The sequence below is a fragment of the Pelophylax lessonae genome (genome assembly GCF_965119305.1).
Source record: "Pelophylax lessonae genome assembly, chromosome: 2".
Classification (NCBI taxonomy): domain Eukaryota; kingdom Metazoa; phylum Chordata; class Amphibia; order Anura; family Ranidae; genus Pelophylax; species Pelophylax lessonae.
The window spans coordinates 691,221,782-691,243,542 of record NC_138769.1 but is presented as its reverse complement, the minus strand read 5'-3'; the positions used below and the strand labels follow the sequence as shown (position 1 = coordinate 691,243,542).

At 44.9% G+C, this 21,761-nt stretch overlaps 1 protein-coding gene across 2 annotated transcripts in view; it reads left to right on the top strand.

Annotated features, from left to right (window-relative positions):
* The window catches only part of LOC309545257 (cyclic nucleotide-binding domain-containing protein 2-like), a 525,861-nt gene that overhangs the window by 121,157 nt on the left and 382,943 nt on the right, over nt 1–21,761 (top strand). For both annotated transcript variants that reach the window (XM_082244395.1, XM_082244394.1), the window contains exons 3-5: nt 34–101; nt 14,300–14,411; nt 17,709–17,783. In XM_082244395.1, coding sequence (XP_082100521.1) covers nt 34–101; nt 14,300–14,411; nt 17,709–17,783 — 255 coding nt within the window. The remainder of the gene's footprint in view (nt 1–33; nt 102–14,299; nt 14,412–17,708; nt 17,784–21,761) is intronic.

Sequence of the window (21,761 nt, the reverse complement as noted above, 5' to 3'; positions counted from 1 at the left end):
GCAGGTGTAATAATCTCTCATCCTCTTTTGCAGTACATCCAGAAGTTCCGCACAGCTGTTCTTGTAGTTCAAGTTATTCGCAACCTCATAAAAATTTATAGGTAAGAATGATATCATCCCTGGAGCTTTACGGGCTGTATTAATTATTAATTCTAGCAATAAAATTATTGTTGTAAATGACAGAGATTATACGAATCATATTTTATGTAAGGAATAAATATGAGCCAGTAATGTATTGGGCATCTAGGAAGATGAGACGTGTTCTAGGCTTTCAAACATAAAACACACATAGCATTTTATTTATAGATTCTTAGTGTGTAGTTAAAGTAAGAATATAAGCCATAACCCAGTCCTGTTTAAGTCATAGCTCTATCGTTTATGCCTACTACTAGGCTGTTATGGCACCACTAGCAAGTTAGGCTGTGGAACAGTTTGATATGACGGACAGGGTGATCAGGGGAGCTGGTGGAAAGAGAGAAGCTTCATAGGGGAAATGAACAGCAGACTTTGGGACTTAAGTCACATGACTTGACTTGAGTCAGACTCAAGTCACCAGTTTGAGGACTTGAGACTTGCTTGAATAAAATTAATAAAAGACTTGACTTGACTTTGACTTGGTATTCATGACTTGAGACTTGACTTTGACTTGAGACCTATGACTCAAAATGACTTTGCTTTTTTAAGTTATTAAATATTTGCATCTTCTCAAGATGTGTTAAAGCAAAATGAATGTACCTGTTATGTTTCTGACACCACAGTCACTTAAAACACCTCAGTGTTCTGATTTTTAGGACAGTGGATGTTTAACAAAGAAAATACTTAACATGTTTTTAGTGACTGTGGTGTTGAAACATGACCGGACGAAGGATTTTGAGTTGTTTGGGCATTCAAAGTGTTTCTTTAATATATTAAAAAAGAATAGCGCAACCATGCAAAAGAAATGACTATTAAATATGGAGACAATCCATAAATAAAAATGGGGGTTTAGTCCCACCATATGGCCATATCGTGCTCAAGCCCACCACTGCGTCAAAGTACCCCATTATCAGTGGGTCCTACACTATCCATAGAAAAGGGGTGAATCCAGCCTCTCTAACCCTTGGAGACAACACTCCTTGCTGGGATGGATGTGCTAATGCACTACAAAGGACTCCTCCTGTATCTACTTGATGGTGGACTCTGATAGAGTACAGGTGTGTGTGGGGGGGTGGGATGCTCAACCACAGAAGTCTGGTCAGACCGAATACATAATAAACAAGCAAAAAATTGGGTGGGGTGAATCCAGCCTCTCTTACCCTTGGAGATAACTGGTCTGACCTTTTTATTTATGGATTGTCTCCATATTTAATAGTCATTTCTTTTGCATGGTTGCGCTATTCTTTTTTAATATACATGTTGCTTGGTCCATAGCTGCACCGGCTTTAGATATACATGTTCAGGGTTTGCTCCCCCAATTTTTTTCTTGTTTATTATGTATTCGGTCTGACCAGACTTCTGTGGTTTAGCATCCCACCCCCCACACACACCTGTACTCTATCAGAGTCCACCATCAAGTAGATACAGGAGGAGTCCTTTGTAGTGCATTAGCACATCCATCCCAGCAAGGAGTGTTGTCTCCAAGGGTTGGAGAGGCTGGATTCACCCCTTTTCTATGGATAGTGTAGGACCCACTGATAATGGGGTACTTTGACGCAGTGGTGGGCTTGAGCACGATATGGCCATATGGTGGGACTAAACCCCCATTTTTATTTATGGATTGTCTCCATATTTAATAGTCATTTATTTTGCATGGTTGCGCTATTCTTTTTTAATATACATGTTGCTTGGTCCATAGCTGCACCGGCTTTAGATATACATGTTCAGGGTTTGCTCCCCCAATTTTTTGCTTGTTTCTTTAATATGCCAAGAAAAAAGCACTAAGCAGTTTTGTTAATGTTGAAAATAAAACAAAACCTTTCCTGACCACTGACTTTTAACTGATTTAAAGGTGAAAATTGGGGTAGATCAGTATTTTGACTTGATTTGTGACTTGACCAAAATAAATGACTTGACTTGCTTGACTTCTAGCAGGGACTCGACTTGGCTTGCTTGCTTTTCTCCACAGTAACTTGGGACTTGCTTGAGACTTGAAGGTTAAGACTTGAGACTTGCTTGTGACTTGCACATGTGTGACTTACTCCCATGTCTGATGAATAGTGGAAAAACAGCCTACAGGAACCAGGTAACATCACTTGGTTCCTCTGTTTTTTTTTTTCTCCATAGCTGCTCTCCTTTTCCCAATAACTCCTCAAGGAAGACCATTATTTATCATACCTAACTCTCTAAAAACGTTAGCACAATCATAAAAACCTATAAAACAAAGTTCAAGGCTTTGGCCATAGTGTAATCCAGGGCTTTACTGTGATGCTCCAAGATAACAATCTGATCAGAGACATACATCATGGGTGATTGTAGATCCCACAGAAACCAACAATGATGACAGATTCTACAGCACCTACAGCACTTTCTACCATCTTTATGTCCCTAGTTACAGAACATGGACAAAAAAAAAAAATCACATAATTGTTGGGGTCTTGCTGGGCTTTGGGGCGTTGAACAATTGCATTATTCGCCTTGTGGCTATGAAGGCCCTGCATGGCTGCAAGCGCTGATGCTGGCTTTTCAGCATGCCTGTTTTTTTAAAAGCCAGTCTTCAGACCGTCTTCTTTCGGACAGGCTGCTGTACACATGGGCCGAATGTTTGCCGGTTTCTGTTGAACTGGCCCATACCAGCCAATATTCGGCCTATGTTTACCAGCCTTAAGTGGTGTTTTTCCGTCTAAAGCAGGGTACACACAGATGGTTTATTTTCTTCAGCCAGCTGGTTAAATTGACAGATCACTGCATCCACACAAACAATGTGGATTCAGGGATCTTTCCCACCAGCAGAATTTTTTGTAGAAAAATGCCTGTCAGCGCTGTCTTGATGCCAGCTGAATTCCGACCAACGCTTCCTGGCGCTTGAAAAATGCCGTTTTGCTGGACTGTGCTAGAACTTAGCTTTTAACCCTCAGGTTAACTCAAAAGATCCTGCACTGTAGTAAGACTTGACTCTTGACACTGAGTGTAGCTCAAAAGTCCTGTGAAGAGCTCCTTCCAGCCCTTCACTGACTGAGGTAGCTCTCTGTAACTGCTTGTGCTGCTGTAACCCTTAACACTGTACACTGCACACTGCACGCTGTACACCTAACTCTTCAGGGCCCAACCGCTGGCGCCCCTTTACACACTCAGAGTCCTCTCACTAGGCACCCTCTGTACACTTCAGGGTCCTCTCACTAGGCACCCCCTCTGACACTTCAGGGTCCTCTCACTAGGCACCCCCTCTGATACTTCAGGGTCCTCTTATTAGGCACCCCCTTTACCGCTAACTAGCTCCTGGATCCCTTGGATCTTCACCGGAGCGGTCCCCTCTCAGCTAGGCAGACCCCCAAGGGCAGTGACAGTACTCACAAACTTGGAATGCTTTCCTGAAACTGGGCCCCCTCAACTCCGCAGTCCTCGGCACACCGGATCCTCTGTGCAGCTCAGCTCAGCTCTATCTGTACTCTCAGGCAAGCCGCCCGGAACACCCGATCCTTCCGACAGGAGGAGAGACAGCCGTACTCTCCCTCCTGGGACTCTGCTTCCCGCCAAAGACGCTGCGTCATGCGCTCCCCTCAAACTTATACCCACTCCCAGAATCCTGTGCGGCAGAATCTGCCTTTCTTGGGTAGATACAGGCCTGAATGTGCCACTGATTGGGTTTCCTCCACTGCCCAATGAGAACCCTCTCATGGAGCCAGTGGGACACTCCCCAGCCTCAACAGCAACACCTGGGAGACATGACAGCCCAGCTGAAAATCATGGCCCTGCTGTTAGGCAGCCAAGGCCCATTATACTTTACCTAGCACCTACCTTGTAGGGTGCTACATTTCCAACACCTTGTTGAATTCATGCCACGAAGAATGAAGGCAGTTCTGAAGGCACAAAGGGGTCCAACACAGTACTAGCAAGGTGTACCTAATAGTGTGCAGTGAGTGTAGCTAAACAATAAATTTAGATGCTTTCCTAGAGTTCCTAGCCTATAGATCAGGGGTCTTCAATCTATGGCCCTCCAGTTGTTCAGGAACTACAATTCCCATCATGCCTAGCCATGTCTGTAAACGTCAGAGTTTTACAATGCCTGATGGGATGTGTAGTTCCGCAACAGCTGGAGGGCCGTAGTTTGAGGATCCCTGCTATAGATAATCAATGCAACAGATACCGATTTATGACTGCTCAGCTGACCTAAGGCTGGATCCCAAGTCTCACCTCTGATGTGCGTACAAATTTCCATACTTCTTCTTTTCTGAATGCCTCACACACAGATGTAGAACACATGTGAGCCTAAATTTGGAAGAATAAGAATTCAAAAATGTCAAAAATATTTTTTATCTTTCTACTTTTAACATGCAATTCATCAGTTTTCATTCCCCTTAACAGTCAGGAATGAGGAATAGGAGTTTTAAGGTCATGTCTTTGTAAGACAGTGTTAAAGGGATTTTCTGCCTTTAGTAGAAATAAAAAATAGTAAACTATTGAGGCCTCATGCACACAGGACGTTTGCTTTTCTCCCCTGAACTCATAAAGCAGCTTAACCACTTCTGGACGGGAAGGTTTTCCCCCTTAATGACCAGGCTATTTTTTGTGATTCGGCACTGCGTTAATTTAACAGACAATTGCGCGGTCGTGCAACGCTGTACCCAAATAAAATTGATGTCCTTTTTTTCCAAAAATAGAGCTTTCTTGTGGTGGTATTTGATCACCTGTACGATTTATTTTTTGTGCTATAAACAAAAAAAGAGCGACAATTCTGAATAAAAACAACACTTTTCACTTTCTGCTATATAGCATACGGAGATCTATGGCCTGGTCACGAGGTTCGGTAAGAGGAGAGTTAAGTGGGAGCATGAATGAAGTCCACGCTATGTGCATGGTGGGACCCCCATTCTGTTACTGGGAATGAGGTAACAGAAGTAGGCTGGACTTGTGAAGTGGGCGCAGGCTCAGCATGTCCCTCTTAATGCAACCTATATCAAGTTACAGTGTGTAGTGACATGGGACAATGCACTTTTCAGCTCTGCACATTTATTATTGCACGCAGTAAAGGCTCATCTTTAAGTCGGGGAGCTGATCACAGGCTCCGCCTGGTCCCAGGCATTGATGAGCGCGCACCGGGCGAAGGGTACCTCCGCGTGTTGGGTGAGTAGGTTCCGCCAACAAGCCCAGGATAGTGATTAAATATGGTGATGAGCTTCTATAGTTCAAAAAAGAATAAAAAGATGGAGATGAGGGTTTGACTTTTAACAAAATGTCGAAATGTGTATGTCAGTAACAGTGCAGTTCAGTTTTTTAGGCTGGATATTTTGGGGAAAGAAGAAGTATATTAGCAAAAGATACCACACATAGCTAATATATCACCCTAGGTTTCATGGTGTCCACAAAGTTATAATAATGCTTCCGGAGCTCTATCTATCAGGCTTCTAGGGACCCAAGTTGAGGATCTAGGAGTATGATGGATAGGATTACGAGCGTGCCGCTATATTTTATGCTTGGGAAATGGAACGGTTCTCTTTAGCTAGCCTAATTTTTCCCATACATCATATTTTTACCTTGATTGGTGAATTAACGAAGCGATCTGAGAAAATGAAAAAGAGAGTACAAGACAGGGCATAGAGAGCAAGAGCTGCTTACTCTAGCTATCTCTGTCCACCCTGCCCTCCCCCCTTGCTCAGCTGAGAGCTAGAGGCAAAAGGAAAGCTTTTAACCCTGCATTTGTCACAGCTAGGCATATAAGAAAGGAGCTTTCTGCCGATATGCATGTTCTGGCCATGTAATGTATTCAGTCCAGGTTACTGGCAGACAGTTCACATCCCATAAGTCTTAGCCAATCTGGCGGGGGTCTGCGGCATTTTTTTAAACCTAAAAACCGCTGTGATCCCTTTGTTAATTAGGTGTGGAACTGGTGCCAGTTTCTGTTTCACTCTGAAGAAGAAACTGGCATTAGTGGTGCAGGTAAACCTGAAACTGGTCTATCTGCTTTGTTAATGTGGTGCATGCTACTCGTCCAATTTCTTATGTCGTCATATTGACCAAAACCTTAAATTGATTGTAAAGGTAATTTATTTAAATAACAAATATACTTACCTGCTCTGTGTAATGGTTTTGCACAAAGCAGCCCAGATCCTCCTCGGGTCCTCTGCCTACACTCCTGGCTCCTCCCTCCTGCTAAGTGCCCACATAGCGAGTTGCTTGCTATGGGAGCACTCATGCAGGCTTGCTCTCGAGCCATGCTCTGTGTGTCCATTGACACACACACAGTGCGGCTCGGCCCTGCCCTTGTTCCCTTCTCACTGGCTGTGATTGACAGCAGCAAGAAATAATGGATCTCCTTGGCGTCACTGAACCAGTGAGATGAGAAAGAGCAGCGATGCTGCTCTCATGCACAGCACTGGATTGACATAGGGCTCAAGTAAGTATAAGGACTGATACCCCAAATTAGAACTAAATGCAACACTTTTTTTTTAAATTTAGGGTAGGGAGGGTCAATTTTTTTTTTTGCCATCTGTGTCTCATGGGGGGGGGGGGGGGGGATACCCCTTCACATCCTGTTCGTATTGACAGAAACAGGAAGTGAGAGTAAATCCTTCCAAATTGACAAAGCTGATTGGTCAGCGAAATGTATTGAAGTCACACCACCTGTCTGCTGTGTCTCACCTGAGCTCTCGTCAGCCTGGAGCATGAGAGGTCGAGATTGAATGTCAGCCTTTAATGTTTGAGCTATTTGGAGATGCCATGGACTCTGCAGTTTTTTTGGTACTGATCTACCATACATTTGCTGATCCATCCACTATGATTCCTGTGAGGTACCTTCATTTTTAGTGCTTCTCTTTTTGTGTGCATGCCCTACAGGCTCTGCATCGACCCCAACCACCTCTATTCCTAGAGTGTTCACTCGGCCATTTGATCCAGGGCCAATCCCAGTGTCAGACTCTGTACATGTGCCTGCAATGGTGAATATATACTTTATTCCAGCCCTGGAGACCCGCACTGAATGGTTCCAACTTCCGTGCTATTAGTGATAACTTTGCATCATTGTATCCTGTGAGTTACAGCTTTCCAGTTTCTGCTAATATTCAGAAGCAGTATAGCCCTAAGTGTGTGGTCGTGACTTTGAAATATTTGCTTTCCAATTTTGGAGACCCGCATTGAGTGGATGCACTGATCTGCGGAGGTTTTCTGTTACTCATTATATTGCACCTATTCATGTGCTGATCTATGACTCCTGCTGCATCAGGTGCTACATGATTTCTACACATTTACCAGCCTCAGAAGTATATACTGGATCACTCTAAAGTGTTTGGGCTGTTTGATGGAAGCAAATTACTGAGAAGCACTCTCTGGCATGCAATTTTCCAAAGGTACCCCGCTGGACGGTATGGACAGTATCAGTCTTCATCATTAATTGACTCTGTTGTGTCCTTTTCCGCTCCATAGCTCATTGGCTTTATCACTTGTGGAGGGATTTAATCTCTCCATGTGGGACATCATTCTCTTCATTCCATTTAGAGTATTGGTTCCTCTTTGTGCCTCTCAGGAGGAACTGGTTATATGAATACACTATTTATTGCCTAGTTCACACTTATCCAATTCATTTATTTATTATATGGATATTGGAATTTTTTATGTGATTATGCTAGGCTCCTTTCTGTCTATCACTGGAATTGTTAGAGCCCCCTCTTTTTATGCCCTTTCTCTTTGAGATATGGCCTTGCTGTGCATTTCCTGCTTTATGAGGTAATGCTTTACTTCCAGTGTTAGACAGGCTCCATCTTGTTGGCTGGCTTACCACACCCAGACAGTACTGGTCCCTTACCGAATTGGTTGGGACGCGCAATTTTGGTCTGCCTGTGTGTGTGTGTATCTATCCAGCAGCTATTCATCATCTTTAGCTCAGTGCCTGGATCCTTCACTGGTTTCAGCCGATATCCATCAGGGTCCTGACACTGATAGGCTTTGTGTGATAGCCCTGGTTTGACCCATGATTTTGATTTGATTATCTTAGTTATCAATTATTCTATATATGCTCAGCAGCAGTATGTGTGTGGGGTGCATGTGTTCTTGTTTTTAATGACTATATAGTCTGTTTTTTACTGTGATCAAGGGGAAGGTTTGGTTCATTTTTTTCTTTCACATTGGATTACATTGTATTTCTAATAAATTATTGTCATTTTGATATAAATTTGTGTCAGCATTTTTTGTTAGGGAACTATTTCATTTATACCCCGTTTACTCTTATATGGTGCTTTAGGGCCTTCCCCCTCTTTGGTTCTGGTTGTCCCTGTTTTTTCTATATGCCTTTTACCATTAAGAGTATCACTCATTTGTGCTGTACAATTGACACCGTTGTGAGTGAAGGGGTTTACCAGGACACCTCTATTTACATAATTTCCTAATTCTGTGTCCGTGGTACTGCTATTTGTGCTTGTGGCTTTCCACTTTTTTCTCAAATTGAGGGAATCCCTGGTCACCAGAGTTAATGTGCCCATAGGAAGATTCCCTCCTCCCTAAATTTGGGATTTTCTTTTCCATTTAGAAATACTGGTAACAGTAATAGGAAACAGGAAAAATAGGGACAGAAAAAATATTCTAATCCTCCTCCTTTTTATCAAAAAAAATAAATAAAAAATTTGGGTCTAAAGCAGGTATCTCGTCAATTGGAGATCTCTTTTGCGAACAAAACCTCAAAAGCTTTTAACAACTATCCAGGACTTATGGTTTATCAAGCAAGGACTGCTACATCTTCCTCAGGAATATTTTCTCCACACTCACCGCTGACGTGGAAAAAAACTCAAAGGAACTGCTCTCATTCTACCTCCTTTCAAATATCAATACTAAAGGAATCTCCTTCATATATGACCTCCTATCTAGACCAGCGACCACAGACAAACACTCCAACATGAGATATTGGGAAAGGACCCTCCAAATCTCCTTATCACCAGAAGTGTGGAACCGTGCCCTCAAACTCCCCACCTCCATATCCAAAAATTTATCCCACTGGGAAAATCATATGAAAATCTTCTACAAGTGGTATTACACTACCGAAAGACTGGCTCACGTCTCTACAACCCATTCTCCAAAATTTTGGAGGAACTGTGACTTTATCGGAGACATATTCACATATTCCCTATGCGGTGGAACTGACCTGCATTGTGCCCTACTGGAAGAAAGTGTCTGCCTTAATCTCAGACACAACCCACATCCCTAGGCACCTATCACCGCAGATGGCTCTCTTTGGTCTGGAGTGCCACCTCTGGCATCATACAGCCCAATTCTGCAGCCCATCCTAATTGCAGCCCGCATAGTACTAGCTCGAGCCTGGAAAGACCCAGTCCCTCCATCCATTACTTCCCTCATCTCTACTTTAAATCAGCATTGTCAGATGGAATTCTTGTTCGCCAAAACCCATCTACGAAGTAATAAGTTCTACAGACAATGGGCACCCTGGTTGACACATCCCAGGAGTTCAATCTTGCATAACTAGAAATACAACCCTGTCCAACAGGTAGTGCTCACAAGCATTGATGCAAAGTTATGTCTAGACCAAACAGAGTCTGATGTAGACCCTACACAATAGGTGTCGAAAACTATATTCTAATTCTCGTCTCTTCCTCCTCACTTCATCCCCTTCGAGGCTCTCTACTTATCTCTCTTTCCCATTCTGTCAACTCTGGTCTCAATGGCTGCCCCCTTGGGGACAGTCATGGAGACCCTTAAAGCTGGATTATATCAGCAAAGCTCGAATTAAATATAAACTTGTGAGTCTGGGGTTGGCTGTCGTCTTCTACCCTATGACACAGTGTGTTCCCAAATGGGGTGGGAGGGGGACCGATACCCTTACCTCAGAGTTATATATGATAACACATTCAATGTTTTAAAAACAATTTTGTGCGCTGTCTAGTCATGACCGTCATATGTTGTTCTTCACGCTATGCAATATAAGTTGTTTGCTATGTTATATGTTGAAAGCACCAATGTTTTATTACCAAGATGTATACTTTCTATGAAACTCAAAAAAAAATGATTGCAAAAAAAAAAGTTTTGATTTTAATTATTTTTTTAGTAAATTAAAAATTATTATTATTATATATAAATATATTAAATATATTATTAAATATATTATTAAATATATTATTAAATATATTATTAATATATTAAATATATTATTTTATTAATATTAATAAAGCAAAATGTATCTATAGCAATGAAAGGACCACATGCTTTTGTGAATTAAACTTGAAAAGGCTTCAGCATCAGAGTCCCTGTGAGATACAACAAACCTGTGTGCGGTTTAACTCCCTGGCACTTTACAAAGTAAAATATGAGTTTTGGGCAGACTGACCCTTTAAATTCTAGAAAGTGAAAACATATGGATTTACCAAACGGTGCATTTTACCTCCCCCTTCTATGAAATGTCTGTAAAACCAGCAAAATCTAAAATTATAACGTGCTTCTGAAGTTAAACAAAACGACCACGCTCATCGTAAATGAGAGTCATTTCAGGATTTATGACGGGATTCGGATTTAAACTAAAGACGCGGCTGGGGCTGGGAGAGAAATTGAATGATTTATAGGTGATTTTTTTTTATTTTCTTATGTCCCCGTGGAATATTTTCACATGTGTAGATTACGTTAGCAAGTCGAATTGCTAGAAATGCCTAAAACTTCAAGATAACGTTTGGTAAGACACAACGGAAAGAAGCCGATAATTTGTTGTCTGGGCCTGCAGAATTTTTCCCTTGACTCTGCAAAGTTTCAAAGTCAATATCAACACTCAATCCTAACACGTCTGTTTCAGAGGAGGGCATCACACCCGCTCCATAGAAGTGTTACATCTCCTAAAAAATTCCACTAAGGGGGAACACTACATCTGTTATTGGATACACCATCAGCTCATCTATTCTGTATGTTTTTTTTTTTTCTTTGCCTTTTGTAGTTTAAAGATTTGTGTTCAAAAAGCAAAAGTTAAAAGGGTTCTATGGTCACATCGTATACTTTCATTTTATAATGTCCGCATTGTTATAACAATACAAATAATAGTTAATTTTTGACAATCCAATAAAAGCTTACTTGAAAAATCTTCTTTCATGTTGTGAGATCTGCCTGTCTGCTGGCCATCTCTTTCGACAAATTCCTAGATTCCCTGTATAGAACTGCCCCCTTGGGGGCTGCTGAAAATGGATTCCCCTGGGTTACCCATAGCAACAGTCTGTTAAACTTATCTCTTTAAGTCAGTCAATGAACAGTCCAGGGGATTTGGTTTTTTGTATTTTTATTTTGAACTTGGATGGGAGAAGGGATTAGTGGGATACTCAAACTTAGTAACTATGCACAAATCCTGAGGACATCTAACTGTATTGTGTGTGGCAAGGCCGCTGCTTCACTCTTAGGTTACTCTTCATGGTCTCACTTGGCACCCCCTTTCTTACTTGCTGTGTGTGCTAGCTCCTGTCCACTGACTCTCACCGGAGTGGTCCCCTTCCTGGACAGACCCCTGGCCAGGGGAGGACTGGGCCAGGGGGCAGGGGGACAATTGTCCCCTGGGCCGCTCTGATTTCCTGTAAAAAGGCTGCACCGCTTCTGCCACAGACATGCCTAAAGGATTCCTGGTGAGGAGAAGTAAAAAGTCTCCGCCACTGACCTACTGGGTGCGGGTTTAAGATAAGGACAGAGTACAGGCCTCCAACCCCCCCCCCCCCCCCCCAGCATGAATGGTGTAAACTGTCTGAGCAGAGGCCGGTTCCATGCCCCACTGGAAACTCTCCTCCCCAGCCAGCCCAAACCAAGCTGTCCAAGCTCCCCCCCAACCACCCCCTGCTGGCCAGGTTGGGAACTCGGATTCAGCCAGTGAGTAGAGAGTAGCTGGAGCAGGGCTTCAGCCTGGAATGGGGGTAAGGAGGAGGACGGGAAGTTTGAGATGGGCCGAGTCGCTGCACCATGGGCCTCTGGTTTGTACTTGCCCCCAGGACCAATAGTTGCCAGTCTGCCCCTGCCCCTGGCAAGCTCCCTGGTACTCATGGACACTGTTTTTCTTCAGGTCGCTCTGCCACTGCCTCCACCGTCAGTATCCTCTGGACCTCACAGCTCAGCACCACACTTCTGGTCCACTAAGCCGACTGCCTGTGACCACTTTCCACACTGACAGGAGGAGAGACAGACGTCACCCTCCTCCTGGGATCTGGCTTCTCGCCCAAAGACATCCTGTCACATGTGCCCTTGGCTTTTACGACCAATCCCAGGATGCACCACTGTTGTGCCCTCCCACTGGGGCAGCCACAAAAGCCTGCGCGTCACTGGCTGGGTTTCCTCTACTGTCCAAAAGGCTCCCCTTTTGGATACAGTGGGGACACTCCCTCAGCCCAAGCGAATCACATATGGACACATGTAACAGGCAAAACTACTGATCAGGCTCCCCTGATAAGCAGAAGAACAAACAAATGCCTTTACCTAGCACCTACCTAGTAGGGTGCTACACCTGCATGCTTTGCAGCTTCTCCTTAACCACATCCCGCCCGCCCTATAGCAAAATGACGGCGGGGTTGTGGTTGTATTATCCTGACCGGACTTCATATGACGGCGGCAGGATAATACAGCTCTGCGCGCCCCCCAGGGGCGCGCAGAGCGGCGATCGGTGATGCGAGGTGTCAGCCTGACACTCTGCATCTCCGATCTCGGTAAAGAGCCTACTGACGTAGGCTCTTTACCATGTGACCAGCCGTGTCCAATCACGACTGGTCACATAGTAAACAGGAACAGCCGTTGATCGGCTTTCCTTAGTTCGTGCCTGACAGGCACGAGTAAAGGAGCGCCGATCGGCGGCTCCCCTGACAGGGGGGGGGGGGTCGGCACTGGTAATCAGATCATTGATTACCAGTGCAGACCCTCGGGGGGGGAGGGAGCCACTAGAACCACCAGGGATGCCCACCCATGACACCAGGAATGCCCACCATGACCGCAGGGATGCCCACTATGGCCACCAGGGATGGCAATCAGGGCTCAGGGAGCTCCCCATTGCCCTCCCCATCAGTGCTGCCCGCAAGTGCCCTCCCTATCAGTGCTGCCCACCAGTGCCCATCATTGTCATCTATCAGTGTCGCCCACCAGTGCCCATTATTGCCCACCAGTGCCGCATATCAGTGCCCATCAGTGCCGCCCGTCAGTGCCGATAAGTGCCGCCTATCAGTGCCCATCAGTGCCCACGAGTGCCGCCTATCAGTGCCCATTAGTTCCCATCAGTGCTACCTATCAGTGCCCATCAGTGCTGCCTATCAGTGCCCATCAATGCCGCCTATCAGTGCTCAGCAGTGCCGCCTATCAGTGCCCACCAATGCTGCATATCAGTGCTACCTATCAGTGCTACCCATCAGTGCCTATCAGTGCCGCCTATCAGTGCCGCCTATCAGTGCCACCCCATCAGTGCCTCCTCATCAGTGCCTGTCAGTGCAGTCTCATCAGTGCTCATCAGTACAGGAAAAAACATATTTATTTACAAAATTGTATAACAAACAAAAAAACTTTTTTTTTTTTTTCAAACTTTTCGGTCTTTTTTTATTTGTTTAGCAAAAAGGAAAAAACCCAGAGGTGATCAAATACCACCAAAAGAAAGCTCTATTTGTGCGGGGGGGGGGGGGGGGGGAATGACATAAATTTGGTGTAGGTACAGTGTTGCATGACCGCGCAATTGTCATTCAAAATGCAACAGCGCTAAAAGGGGAAAATTGGCCTGGACAGGAAGGGGGTGAAAGTGCCCGGTATCGAAGTGGTTAAAGTTGTAGTATACTCCGCTTTTAAATCTTTACCTGCAGGTAAGCCTATAATAAGGCTTACCTGAAGGTAAAATGAATATCTCCTAAACCTGCACAGTTTAGGAGTTATTCACCCTGCATGCAACCACTGACACCAGCGGCGCATGAGCTCTGAAGGTCCGGCGTATCTTGCTGGACCTTCAGAGCTCCTTGCCGGCTCCTTGCTCCTATATATATATATATATATATATATATATATATATAAATAAGAGACAGATTACACTCAGCATCCATTTCCAGAAAAACAAAGTGATCTAAAGATTCAGTGAACAGGAGCTAGAGATTGTTTTGATGCATGAGTGTGCTGCTCATTCACCAACATACTTGTACAGTTTATTCAATAATGATGACTGATGGGTCTTCTCTCTTCTACAAAGAGACTACGCTGCCTCCAGGACGGAGCCCATCTCCTTCAGTGAATATGTCGGCTTTGAGACGGAAACCGAAAACCTTCTGTTTGACCGATCTTTGTTCAAAGCGAAAATGGAGGTATGCTTTATATTTATAGAGCTGTAGTTGTCATAATTCATCATGTCGTTGATTAACTAGACTCTCAAATAAAAATGCCTGAAAATTGCTCTGCTCATGTATGAATGCAGCCTAAGCCTCATTTAGGCCCCTTGCACACAGGCTTTCTGATCAGGTCCGCCTGTCAGTTTTTCAGGTGGACCTGATAGGATGCTCCATGCACCTCTATCAGGCAGCGGATGTCAGCGGTGACATCTCTGCTGACACCCGCTGCCATCCGATCCGATCCTGTCTGTGAAATCCAGACGGATGGAAACCCTATTTTACATCCGTCTGGAGGATCGGATTGGATGAAAATGGACAGGTGGTCCGTTATCATCCGATCTCCCATAGAGGAGAGTGGGGATCGTACAGGTCTGTCTCTGCAAAGTAAGCGGAGATGGACCTCTCCTCTGCCTGCTCAGCGGGGATCAGCGGATTGATCCCCCGCTGAGCAAAACGGAGTCCGCCAGGCAGAAAGGCCGTGTGAAAGGACCCTTAAACTTGCGGCTAGAAGCGTTAAAAACAGGTGGTTGACCCCTGGGCTATTTTTTTTTTTTTGTTTTAGAGAATGTGTGCAGGAACTCCTCCTTTCCAAATAACCCCTTGTCTCTGCCCCTCCCCACCTCCAAGCACCATTCCTTGGTTTCACTCCCTACCCACCTCCTAGAGCCACCTCTTTTAGAGAATAAAGAAGCATGTAACATTTGTGGTACTAAGTCATTTGTATGGAACCTGTTAATGATAATAAGGAAAGCAGTAAAATAGATCCCCTGCAGCCAGCAACAATAGATCCCCCCAGCAATAAAGTATCCCAGCAACAATTGACCCCCTGCAGCAATGGCAGGTCTCCCACAGCCAACATCAATAGACCCTCCAGCAGCCAGCAACAATAGACCTCTCCCTCAACAGTAGAGCCCTCCCAGCAACTGACCCCAAGCAACATAAGACCCACTGTAAGACAACAACAAGAGAAGGGCGCACCGACCTTGTGCATTACCACTAAGAAGTTTATTAAAATCGAAATGGGTAGCGTACAATATACTCACAAACATAGGATGTTTGCATGAATGTAGGAAATGGGAACCGCTCACCTCCAGAACACTACTGCTGGATGGCTTGATGGCGTCCACAAAGACCTGGTTTGGCTTACACATTTCGAGGGAGAAACCTCTTCCTCAGAGCCAAAAATCAGCATTTCGATTTTAATAAACTTTCTAGTGGTAATGCACAAGGTTGGGCCCTTCTCTTGTTGTTGTCTTAGTGTTTTCGGATACCCTTGGTCCTGAGGGGGCAGCAAGACCACCTTATCTGTGCTAAGAAGACCATTCAGACCATTCGCCTTTCCGCATACCACTTGAGCGCAGGAGAGATGCTGTTTTTGGAACATAAGACCCACCCCCAAGAAACAATAGATCCTCCACCAGCAACAACAGCCCCTTCCGCTGCAAAAATAGATCCCTTCTAACGACCATGGATCCCCAGCAGTTAGTATTAACAGACTCTGCAGCACACCCCAGGACTCCTTGCCATTACATACATTTAGTGCTGGAGGTACCGGAACTGAGTTCCCCCGCGTTCTGAAAAAAAGTTTTGGTTGAACCACATTTTCACCGCCAACAGGGACACTTGCAGCATCAAAAACCTGACTGAGGGTCTAAAACTAAAAAGTTTGCCTTATGTCTATGATTTAGTCTTCTGCTCTATATGACTTATTTATTTTCAGTAATAATTAAGAAGTGAACCTAAGTAATATTGACCAGAAAAGGATGACATAGAAAATTGGAAAACTGGTGTCTTTTATTGCTTGTTCATGAGGGATGAGCTGGGTTTGGATCTGAACTCGGTCTGAACTTAGTTTGTGTGAACCTGCAGAATGTGAATATGGCCACAGAGCAATTTTTAGGACAATGATGTCAGACTCATTCCCAGATCCGGGAATCTCCTGCCGTAGCTCATTGGGCCAGCAATACAGATAACTTCCAGATATGAACTGAACCTAGTCTGAACCAAACACAAGCTCATCCTTGCTGATTATGAATAAGTCCCCTTTACCTTGGTGATCAGTGGAGCTGGGCCTCTTTACATTGGTTGTCAGAGGAGGAGGGCCCCTCTACATTGGTAGTCATTAGAGCCCCCTTACATTGGAGGTCAGTGGAAAAAATGCCCTTTTCATTGGGGATCAGTGGATAAAAATGCCCTTTACATCAGTGGTTAGTGGAAAGTATGCCCTTTACATTGTTAGTCAGTGGAAAAAAGACCTTTACCTCAATTGTTAGTGGAAAGAATGCCCTTTACATCAGTTGTTAGTGGCAAGAATGCCCTTTACATTGGTGGTCAGTGGAAAGAATGCCCTTTATATTGTTGTTCAGTGGGGAAATGCCCTTTACATCAGTTGTTAGTGGAAAGAATGCCCTTTACATTGGTGGTCAGTGGAAAGAATGCCCTTTATATTGTTGGTGAGTGGGGAAATGCCCTTTACATCAGTTGTTAGTGGAAAGAATGCCCTTTACATTGGTGGTCAGTGGAAAGAATGCCCTTTGTATTGTTGGTCAGTGGGGAAATGCCCTTTACATCAGTTGTTAGTGGAAAGAATGCCCTTTACATTGGTGGTGCAGAAGAACCCCTTTACATTAGTTGTCAGAGGAGAAGGGCACCTTTACATTGATGGTCAAAGGGAAAGAGACCCTTTACATTAGTTGTCAGAGGAGAAGGGCATCTTTACATTGATGGTCAGAGGGAAAGGGACCCTTTACATTAGTTGTCAGAGGAGAAGGGCTCCTTTACATTAGTGGTCAGAGGTAAAGGGACTCTTTACACTAGTGGTTAGAGGGAAAGGGACTCTTTACATTAGTGGTTAGAGGGAAAGGGACTCTTTACATTAGTGGTTAGAGGGAAAGGGACCCCTCTGCCCACCCTTTACATTGGTGATCTGTGGGGAAAATGTGCTGTTACACTGGTTGTAAATGGAAAGTCCCCACTTATGGAAAGCTAAAATGTTTATTGGGTCAGTGGTTACTTCCATGGGGGACAAGAAGAAAGTTTCCACACCACTGGTTTTGCTGAGTGACAGAACGATGCCATACCACTGACTCTGCCGACCCAAGAACTACACAGCCAAGAGATCATTCCACCACAACCTTTGGAGGAACCCTGGTTGCGAAAGGCTGGCCTAAGGCATAAATAATTAATGCTAACTGTTTTGACATTATAAAATAATGTTTAATATTTTATGATATTGCATTCATTATTGTGTTTCTGTTGTTTTGGGGTTTGAAGATGGTTCTCAGTTCTGAAGCCAAACAAATCCTTTCAAGTCCACCAAAGAAGAGAACAACAGAAGAAGCAAAGTTGGTACGTTCCAGAAATTAAATTAGCAACAGGTATCACAAGCATCCATCTCTGGAAGAATCTTTTTCTATGGCACATGTAAACAGCTAGACATGTATAACATCAACCCACCACACTCTACTGAGCTCTGTCTACTGAATTCACTTTTCATATCAAAGTACAAATTAAAAGAGATTTTTTTTTATATTAAAAAAAAAATAATAATTGTTATAATATTGACATACTGAAAGTTTGGCCTGCAAAATTGATACGCCCCTTGACCTGTCCTAACTGCTACATTCATCATATAGATTTATACCTCAGAAAAAAAAAACTCACTTAAAGGCTGCAAATAAAACAACTAGAAAATGTGTGCCTATTAAAGTGACAGAGATTATCAACAGAACCCATTGTCTTATTTTGGAGAGAAGGGTAGACCCATGACTGTCCACACATATAATAAAGAAACAATGGCTAAAGGGCCAGGGAAATGTTTTGCATTGCATTTTGCATACAGATATTCAATTGTCCTAAATGTTATCTAATGATACATTAATTACAGGTGGGGCCCAATGTAAGGTGACCAGATTTTTAAAATTAAATCCGGGGACATTTTTTTTTATTGGCAAATGGCACAGGACTGCTTAATACACAGAGCACTGGGCACAGGACTACGTAATTCACAGAGCGCCGGGTACAGGACTGCATAATACACAGAGTGCTGGGCACAGGACTGAATAATACACAGAGCGCTGGGTACAGGACTACATAATACACAGAGTGCTGGGCACAGGACTGAATAATACACAGAGCGCTGGGTACAGGACTGCATAATACACAGAGCGCTGGGCACAGGACTACATAATACACAGAGAGCTGGGCATAGGACTACATAATACACAGAGCGCTGGGCACATGATTGCATAATACACAGGGCGGTGGGTACAGGACTGAATAATACACAGAGTGCTGGGTACAGGACTGCATAATACACAGATCGCTGGGCACAGGACTACATAATACACAGAGTGCTGGGTACAGGACTGCATAATACACAGGGCGGTGGTACAGGACTGCATAATACACAGAGTGTTAAGCACAGGACTGCATAATACACAGAGTGCTGGGCACAAGACTGAATAATACACAGAGCGCTGGGTAAAGGACTGCATAATACACAGAGCACTGGGCACAGGGCTACATAATACACAGAGCGCTGGGCATAGGACTACATAATACACAGCGCTGGGCACATGATTGCATAATGCACAGAGCGCTGGGTACAGGACTGCATAATACACAGAGCGCTGTGTACAGGACTGCATAATACACAGGGTGGTGGGTACAGGACTGCATAATACACAGAGCGTTGGGCACAGGACTGCATAAAACACAGAGTGCTAAGCACAGGACTGCATAATACACAGAGCGGCACAAGACTGAATAATACACAGAGTGCTGGGTACAGGACTGCATAATACACAGAGTGCTGGGCACAGGAGTGAATAATACACAGAGCGCTGGGTACAGGACTGCATAATACACAGAGCACTGGGCATAGAACTACATAATACACAGGACACAGGACTACATAATACACAGAGCGCTGGGCACAAGACTGAATAATACACAGAGCGCTGGGCACAGGACAACATAATACACAGAGCACTGGGCACATGATTGCATAATGCACAGAGCACTGGGTACAGGACTGCATAATACACAGAGCACAGGACTACATAATACACAGGGCACAGGACTACATAATACACAGGGCACAGGACTACATAATACACAGAGTGCTGGGTACAGGACTGCATAATACACAGAGCACTGGGTACAGGACTGCATAATACACAGAGCGCTGGGCATAGGACTACATAATACACAGATCACTGGGCACAGGATTGAATAATACACAGAGCGCTGGACACAGGACTACATAATACACAGAGCGCTGGGCACAGGACTACATACTACACAGAGCTCTGGGTACAGGACTGCATAATACACAGAGCACTAGGCACAGGACTACATAATACAAAGGGCACAGGACTACATAATACACAGAGCTCTGGGTAAAGGACTGCATAATACACAGAGCGCTGGGCACAGGACTACATAATACACAGAGCGCTGGGCACAGGACTACATAATACACAGAGCGCTGGGCACAGGACTGCATAATACACAGAGCGCTGGGTAAAGGACTGCATACTACACAGAGCGCTGGGTACAGGACTACATAATACACAGAGCGCTGGGCACAGGATTGCATAACACATTAGAGCACTGGACACAGGACTACATAAGATACAGAGTTGTCGGCATTTGAGCCACCAGGCTGTTTCTCAGCCAGCATGGGATGCCCTGTCTACGGTATTCTGACCCCGAATCCAGGGACAGGCTTGGTTCTGGGACAGTGTCCTCAGTCTGGGGACTGTCCCCGGAAACGTCTGGTCACCCTAGCCTAATGGGCTAAGTTATCCCTTTGTTTTAAACTGTTAAGCTAGCCTTAGATTACTTTGTTTATTTTCAATCAGTCAGCGAGCTTAATGAAAAAAATTACTGGATTCCTCCATCCACACAAGTGAGGTGTATAGAAGAATCCTCTTGCTGGGACGTTGTATTCAGACAGTTGGACTCTCAGCTGTCAGAATTCAACATTTTCCAACATTCCATTGATCAGTCGACTTCTGTTGAATAGGGACAGCCACACATGGATTGAAATTCAGACAGTTAAGCGGGAAATGTGGATCCATCTATGGTCAGTTTAAGATTTCACGGCCACACTTCCCAACTCTGCTCTTGTCGTCTATGTGGGAATTTTAGCTGCTCCTTTCTACTTTTGGGTCCTTTCACACGGGGCAGACCGTTTTTTGATCTGCTCCTGCAGCATTTATTAAATTGGGTTTTAGGAGGGCTGACTCTTTAAAGATAATCTCTTTTCAAAAATTGTTTTTAGATATACTTGCAATAGAGGTCAGCATAAATTAAACAATATTGACAATATGCTTTACTGGCTTAAAAAAAAAAACCTTTTGTCTATACATAGGTTGTATACTTGTACATACAGTATGTGCAGGCATATGTGATCATTACTAATTCTTGCTGATTTGTAATGCTGCAAAAAGTGCAGGAATAAGAAGTAGGTAACACATGTAGTGCAGGGAGCCAGGGTGTGCAGTGCACAGAATGCAGGGAGCATGAATGTGCAGTGCTCAGGGTGCAGAGAGCAGGAGTGTGCATTGCACAGAGTGCAGGGAGCAGGAATGTGCAGGGCACAGAGTGCAGGGAGCAGGAGTGTGCAGGGGGCAGGAGTGTACAGTGCACAGAGTGCAGGGAGCAGGAGTGTGCAGTGCACAGAGTGCAGGGAGCAGGAGTGTGCAGGGGGCAGGAGTATACAGTGCCCAGAGTGCATGGGGCAGGAGTGTACAATGCACAGAGTGCAGGAGTGTGCAGTGCACAGAGTGCAGGGGGCAGGAGTGTGCAGTGTACAGAGTGCAGGGGGCAGGAGTGTACAGTGCAGGGGGCAGGAGTGTGCAGTGCACATAGTGCATGGGGCAGGGGTGTACAGTGCACAGAGTGCAGGGGGCAGGAGTGTGCAGTGCACAGAGTGCAGGGGGCAGGAGTGTGCAGTGCACAGAGTGCAGGGGGCAGGAGTGTGCAGTGCACAGAGTGCAGGGGGCAGGATTGTGCAGTGCACAGTGTGCAGGGGGCAGGAGTGTGCAGTGCACAGAGTGCATGGGGCAGGAGTGTACAGTGCACAGAGTGCAGGGGGCAGGAGTGTGCAGTGCACAGAGTGCAGGGGGCAGGAGTGTGCAGTGCACAGAGTGCAGGGGGCAGGATTGTGCAGTGCACAGTGTGCAGGGGGCAGGAGTGTGCAGTGCACAGAGTGCATGGGGCAGGAGTGTACAGTGCACAGAGTGCAGGGGGCAGGAGTGTGCAGTGCACAGAGTGCATGGGGCAGGAGTGTACAGTGCACAGAGTGCAGGGGGCAGG